Source organism: Chenopodium quinoa, unplaced genomic scaffold (assembly GCF_001683475.1).
Source record: "Chenopodium quinoa cultivar QQ74 unplaced genomic scaffold, ASM168347v1, whole genome shotgun sequence".
Taxonomy (NCBI): domain Eukaryota; kingdom Viridiplantae; phylum Streptophyta; class Magnoliopsida; order Caryophyllales; family Amaranthaceae; genus Chenopodium; species Chenopodium quinoa.
The window spans coordinates 2,343,598-2,350,746 of NW_018743955.1; the positions used below are offsets into that span (position 1 = coordinate 2,343,598).

General features: G+C 35.2%; 1 protein-coding gene across 1 annotated transcript; it reads left to right on the forward strand.

Moving 5' to 3' along the window:
• The first annotated feature begins 3,342 nt into the window (after nucleotides 1–3,342).
• Nucleotides 3,343–6,341, forward strand: LOC110689113 (protein FAR-RED IMPAIRED RESPONSE 1-like). Its single transcript, XM_021865841.1, has 3 exons — nucleotides 3,343–4,043; nucleotides 4,809–6,085; nucleotides 6,181–6,341. The coding sequence occupies exons 1-3, from the start codon at nucleotides 3,343–3,345 to the stop codon at nucleotides 6,339–6,341; spliced, it is 2,139 nt and encodes a 712-aa protein (XP_021721533.1).
• The last annotated feature ends 808 nt before the right edge of the window (nucleotides 6,342–7,149 follow it).

Genomic DNA, 7,149 nt, shown 5'->3' on the forward strand with positions numbered 1-7,149 from the left:
ATATAAATACAATTTTAATACATTACTGTTACTAAAAATAATTCAAAATTAAAATCAAAATACTAAATATAGGCCAATCAGTTTTCGCCACATCAACATAATGCGGTGCCTTTTTTGAAGAATAACATTGTAGAACTTTTATAATTTATCACAAGCATGATGTCATAAATATGGGCCAATTAGTTTTTGCCACGTCAACATATTGTGGTGTCTTTTTTTGAAGAATGACATTGTAGAATTTTTATAAATTTATCACAAACATGATGTCAAAAATTAAATATTTATTATTATTATTTTTTTAAACAATTTCTTTTTATCACAAATAAACTTATTTGTAGGTGATAAAGTATATAAACTGATCTTCAACTTAAACTATCAACTTAAACTTTTGGTTGGATCAGTCTTTTAATATAGTATTAGAGCCAACGTGACACAAATCCACAAAGGTCAGGTCTGGGTTTGAATTTCATCCACCCCTCTTTTTACAGTGGAATATTAAGCGCAGAGTGTGAGGAGTGTTTGTGCTGCATCCACACTTCAAGCCCTCGTGTGAGAGGACATGATAGAATATATAAACCGAGCCTGGACTTTAACATTTAGCTTAAACTTTTGATTACATTGGTACGTAATATTGTAAAAAGTTGGTATGTCAAGAACATTGAAATAATATATATTAGCAAGAACTCACATAAATATATTTAATCTAAGTAAAAAATCGCTAAAGATAGTCTTAAATTAAATAATAAAACCTGTGGATTGTACATAACATCAATATAATCATGTGGATGATGCTTATATGGATTAAAATCTTTCTAGCTAATTGATGATATGTTCTGAATTATGCGTGCTTTCAAACAATTATGCGGAAGTGAGTTGGATGAGAGTCTAAAATCTTCCATACCTATGCTAGGTTAGTTGCACGGGAGTGCGTGAATTAGCTTAGTAGGATAATTGACATGCTTAATTGCACGGGAGTGAGTTAAATGTGTCGATTGTTCTTCATTGAGGTCATTTTCATCTAATTGCAATGTTGTTGAATGCATTGATATAATGGGATTCTACTTTCCCTATTTTTCGTTATTTACTCTAAGTAGTGTTTTAGTTGTACTTCTCTCTATATCACGACCATCCTACTAATTTAATTAGCATAAATTGATATAACTAGTATTCGTGGTTCGACCCTATACTTGCCACTAACTAGTTTGGTGTAAGTTTAGGTACTATAAATTTCTAATTTGATTAGGGTTGTAGATCAACGACCTACTTTTCCGCGATCACTTGGTTTTTGTCAAGAGTTGTGCGTTGAACTTTTAGGAAATTTTCACGAGACCTCACTCGTCCTCTAGGTCAATCTAAGGGTTTAAAGGGCTTGTCTTTAGTTGCTAAAATTGACCGTGATTCGTACGAAAGTGAGTTAGTGTAGATTCTCATCCTCTTTAGTGTGTTAGTCTTGCTTAAATAAATCTTTTTCCTTTTCTCTTTTGTTTTTGTCTTGCTCGAGGATGAGCAAGAGTTAAGCTAGGGGGAATTTGATTAGTGTCACTTATGACACATTTTAGGCCGTTTATCTCCCTTAATTTTAGGTTTATTTCGGTGTTTCTTTAATATTTCTAGTATGTTTAGTCACTCTTATTTCGGCGTGACATTATTATTATAATGATCATCAACCCAAAAATCATAACCCTTGACAATATTCTCATGATTTAATGAGAATAACAGCCATGGTTCAGTCATTAAACTCGTGTTAGACACAAACATAACTTTAGGAAGATAGCAGATTATGTATGTGAGGACACTATTAATAACTAATTATATCATACTTTGTATATCATTGAGTGGAGTAAGTTTATGTGAAGACACTATTATGTTTCTAAACTTCTCATACTACATCACTACCTTAAAAGACATACTACCCTTCAAGAAATTCATAAGAGCTTGTCTAGGTTACTCATTATGAGTAACAACAAATGTAACTCAAATGGCAATAAGCGTAAATAAGTGCATTGCTTTGCAATTTAATATTATTTTTAAATTTGGGAAAGTGAGTTGGCAAGTGGAAATGCACAGTACATTTGTTAACTTCGTTATGTTGAAGTTTTGAAGGGTAAGAAGTTTAAGTGTAAAAAATGCCATAGATCCTGAATTGGAGAGACTCATAGGTCGACGACCGACGGCGGTAGTTATGGTGTTTGAATTAGCTTTGCTTAGCTTAGCTTAGTGATTGGTGAATCTACTCTCGTCGTCTTGTTTAAGTTGCGTAATTTCGGATCTCTTGTACCTATTTTAACAATAAATAAATCAAAATTTTCGGACATATTTGGTTGTAATTATCTAATTGAAGTTTAAAATTGCTGATTTTGGTGTTATTTGGTGAATAATCGCTGAATTGATGGTGATTTTGGTTGGTGTTTGGTTAGAGTTTACTATAATTAGCTGAATTGGTTTCGTTTGTTTTGGTTGAGTTTTATTTCTGGTGATTCATCGATTTAATGAGCTTAGCTTGCATTCAATTTTTGTTTTATCAAGCACTCCATTGCAATGCAATTGCATAATGATTTGGTGTTTCAATTACTTGAGTTTGCATTGTATTTTCTTTTGGTTTGATTTTGTACTCCATTTTAGTGTGCTTGAGTTTAAGCACTTGAAGAATGTTTGATTGTGCACTTATTACCTAAATTTTGTTTGGATGTTATAGCTGAATTTTCTGTTGTTTTATTTTTAGTCTGCAATTGCTGTGTGGAAATAATTTTGTTTCTTAGTTATGGTTTATTTGTGAATGTAGGAAAATATGGATGCAATTGATGGTGATTTGAGTGATTCTATGGCATTTATGCAAAATGACTCTTGTAGCAGTCCTAATACATCCCCATTAGTTCCGATTCTTGAAAATAAATGCATTACTCCCCAGAGTGGAACTTCAATGGTTCCAGATTTTGTAGAAACTTGCACTACTGTTATGTCACCCCCCAATGGTACTGTTCAAACAGTTGACACCATACATTCTAGTAATAGGGGTGTCCTTGTGTTAGAGCCTCCGAAGTTAGGTATGATTTTTAAAAGCTGGGAAGATGTTGAAAGGTATTATAAAGAGTATGCTGAACAAGTTGGTTTTGGGGTGACTAGGTGTCAGTGATCTTTGTCTAAGAAAGACAAGAATGTAAAGCTTTGTTGTACTTGGAGGTGTGAGTGTTGGGGTGCACCCAACCTAGGGCCAGAAGGGAAGCAAAAAAACGGGCAAAGGCCATGGGTAAGGATGGTACTGGAGGTGTTGTGAATGGTGTAATTGGTGAGGATGAGCTTGCTCGTGGGAAAAGGAAGTCCAAGAAATGATTTTGCCTTGCAATGTTATATGCTCGTGTTACTGCAGAAGGTTCTTGGGAGGTCCGAAAGGTTGAGTTGAATCATGTGCATGAGGTGAACCCTGATTTGTCTAAATTAGTCAAAGAATACCGTATGAAGAATTACACCGCTACATTGAGGAGGAGGTGCCTTAACTATTATGAAGTAGGGGTTCCTGTTAAAAAGATCCATGGTTGCTTAGCTGTGGATAAAGGCGGTGTTGAAAACATGCCAAATGTTAAGGACCTCCAACATGAGGTGTACAAGGAGAGGAGGCTTAAAATGCAAGGTGGAGATGCTGCAGCCATGATGAGGTACTTTCAATACATGCAACGGGACAACCAAAATTTTTATCATGCTATTCGGTTAGATGAAGAGGGTCGATTGAAAGACGTTATGTGGGTTGATGCTCGTAGCCGTGTTGCTTATGAGGAATTGGGTGATGCGGTTTGCTTTGATGCAACGTACTTGACGAACGAGTATGAGTTGCCGTTTGCTAATTTTGTGGGGGTCAACCATCACAGTCAATCCATCCTGCTTGGATGTTCTCTTGTTTCTCATGAAACCACAGAGACTTATACATGGGTGTTTGAGCAGTGGTTGTTGGCCATGAACAATAAACCACCCCGAGAAATACTCACTGATCAAGCACCTGCAATGCGTAGAGCATTGGCTAAAGTTATGCCTGGTTCTAGGCACAGATGGTGCATTTGGCATATTTTGAAGAAACTGCCAGAGAAAGCTGAAGTTATAAGTTGTTCACTTATCCTTGTTTGTGTATGTTTTAAGGTTTACTAGTTTCGTTTAAAATTGATTATCCCTATATGGTTGCTGGTTACGTATATTCTTTGCTATAGTTGGTTGCTAATACATAAATAAGAACATGCATCTGACCTTTGTCTTTTCTAAGTACACATAAATGAACTACAAAGAAATCATGATGAGAAAGCATGCCATTATAAAGATTTTAAAACAATTTATGTTATTCAATATTAATATTAATTTTTTTTATGAAGCATATTGAACTGTTATAGAATTTAGACCCTTAATGGTGGATATTTTATAGCTTACCATACACTGGTGCTCTTTTGTTTCAGACCTTGGTAGACCATATTATTTTTCTACAATATAGATTAGATGGTTAATTGCTGGTAATCTAATTGATTTTTTTTGCTTTTCGCGGCGTAAACTGTTTAACACCATCAACCATCAATAATTATATCACTGTCATTTGTTTAATTGACAGAGATATAATTATTGAGGATGTTAGGGAAATGATACAAGATTTGCCTTATAAATTTAGGTTAATAATCAAAGAGTGTCATGTGTATTTTAGCAAATCTATGTCGCATCATTGCTTTTACAGCTCTCTATAACTCAACCTAGCAACACCTACTGATCTAACATGTACCAATTATCAATTCCATTTATGTCAAGGTTTTTTCATTAATTTTGTAATGTTTGAGCAGTTACCATGATTTCAAAAATCCCTTGAAGGCCGTCATATACGAGAGCTTTACGACGGAAGAGTTTGAAAGTAGTTGGTGTTCTTTAATGAAAGAGTATGACCTTGAGGGAAATGATTGGTTGGAGGGTTTGTATGATGAGAGGCACATGTGGGTGCCAACCTTCATGAAAGATTATTTTTGGGCAGGTATGAAGACCACCCAACGGGTGGAAAGCATCAATAGTTTTTTCGATGGATTTGTTACAAGGAAAACCAAATTATTTGAGTTTCCGCAACAGTATTGCAAAGCTATGGAGAAGCGTGTCGAAGATGAAACAACTGCAGATGAAAAGGGGATGAAGTATGTGAGGAGGCTAGTTAGTGGTTTTTGGCTTGAAGAGTTATTCCAAAAACTGTATACCGATGCAAAATTTCAAGAAGTGCAACAGGAGTGCGCACACATGTTGTACGTTGTTCATCACTTTCATCGACAAATAGATGAAACTAATTGGGAGTATGTGATGGAGGATAGGGTCTGGATTGTTCCCGAGGGTTGTAGCGAGGAAAAACTAACGGAGATGAGAAGGTTGTACTCTGTGACATTTAATTCTGCCACCAAAGAAGTAAAATGTGACTGTTTCAAGTTTGAAACATTTGGCATCCTTTGCAAACACTGCATTCGTGTACTTGATCAAAATTACGTCAATGATTTTCCTAAGAAGTACATCATTGATCGGTGGAGGAAAGACTTGCCAAGGAATCATGTCCGGGTCATAGTGCCATATCATGACCCCACCAAAAGTATTGAAGTGAAGAGGTTCAACTTGATGTTGTCTGAGTATGAGGCCTTGTTTGACGATGCAGCTACGGCCGATGATGCAACACTTGAAATTGTTATGAACAATTTAGCTAAGTTAAAAAGTGATGTTAAGGAAAGCAGGGAGAAGTTTAGGAACAAACAATTAATTGACTGTTTGGAATTACCTCCACCTTCTAAAATTGGATCCAACAGTCAACGGAAACAACATGGTAGTACTCCTACATCAGATTTCGTGATAGGGCATCAGGCTGCTGGATCAGATTTCCCTTCGTTGATGGGGGTATGTTTTCAGTTCAACAACACCAATATTGTGAAGGATCCAAAGTCTTTGAAGAGGCCAAGGGGTCGTCCTAAGGGAAGTAGGAACAAGTCGTTGGCAGAGGCAGGTTTCAAGTTGCCTAAATGTAAATCGGGTGCTACCAACAAAAATGTTTCACGTGGACATGAAGTTCCAAATGTGCTTCCCAAGAATCAAGTCAGTTGTTTTGTTAATATTTTTTTATTATGTTTATGTTAGTGTGTGTTATTGAGGTAATGATTTTGTTGTCTTTTATTTTTGAGTTATGAATTCAAGGAAACAAAAAATGCGGTAAGAGGTGTAACGGAGGCAAGGCTGCTAGAGCCAGTAATGGAAACAGAAAGCGCGCAACAAATGATGGTGATACTGTCGTGAAAAGGAAACGATATAAACGTGTGCTTGAAGTGTCATCTCCAACCCATTCATTTGAGTTCTGAAGTGGTGGCCATATGGGGTGTTTTATGCTGTAGTGTAATTGTAATAGGCTATTGTGTAATTGTAGGCTTACATATCCATTGTAATGGGCAAAAAAAATTTCCCAACATTTTGGACTACATTTTGAACCCATCTCTTTAAATATGGGCAGTATTTAAGTATGGATTGTATTTAAATTGTTATGTTATTTTAAATATAAACCTTTTAATATGGGCCCAAAAAGCTTATACACCCATTTTAGACCCATTTGTTTCAATATGGGTTGCATTTAAGTATGGACCATTTAAGTATGGATCCATTTGATATTTTTAAATATGGACCATTTTATAATATGGGCCCAAAAAGCTTATACACCTGTTTTAGACCCATTTGTTTCAATATGGGTTGCATTTAAGTATGGACCATTTAAGTATGGAGCCATTTGATATTTTTAAATATGGACTATTTTATAATATGGGCCCAAAAATCTTGGGTTGCATTTATGTATGGACCATTTTAGTATGGAACCATTTGATATTTTTAAATATGGACCATTTTATAATATGGGCCCAAAAAGCTTATACACCCATTTTAGACCCATTTGTTTCAATATGGGTTGCATTTAAGTATGGACCATTTTATAATATGGACCCATTTGATATTTTTAAATATGGACCATTTTATAATATGGGCCAAATAGCTTTTACACCCATTTGACTAGTTTACCCAAATGTCAAAATGCCCAACTTTTATCCAAAAATATTGTACAGTATATGATTATTTAATTAAATTTCTTCCGAGATCATAATCCATATATAAGTAATACTACCA

Bases quoted from the DNA above. Each gene is read 5' to 3' on its own strand.
- LOC110689113 (XM_021865841.1), top strand. From the start codon at position 3,343: ATGTTATATGCTCGTGTTACTGCAGAAGGTTCTTGGGAGGTCCGAAAG. The intron at 4,044-4,808 runs GTGCATTTGGCA...ATGTTTGAGCAG, and splicing joins CCTGGTTCTAGGCACAGATG to TTACCATGATTTCAAAAATC. The intron at 6,086-6,180 runs GTTGTTTTGTTA...TATGAATTCAAG, and splicing joins GCTTCCCAAGAATCAAGTCA to GAAACAAAAAATGCGGTAAG.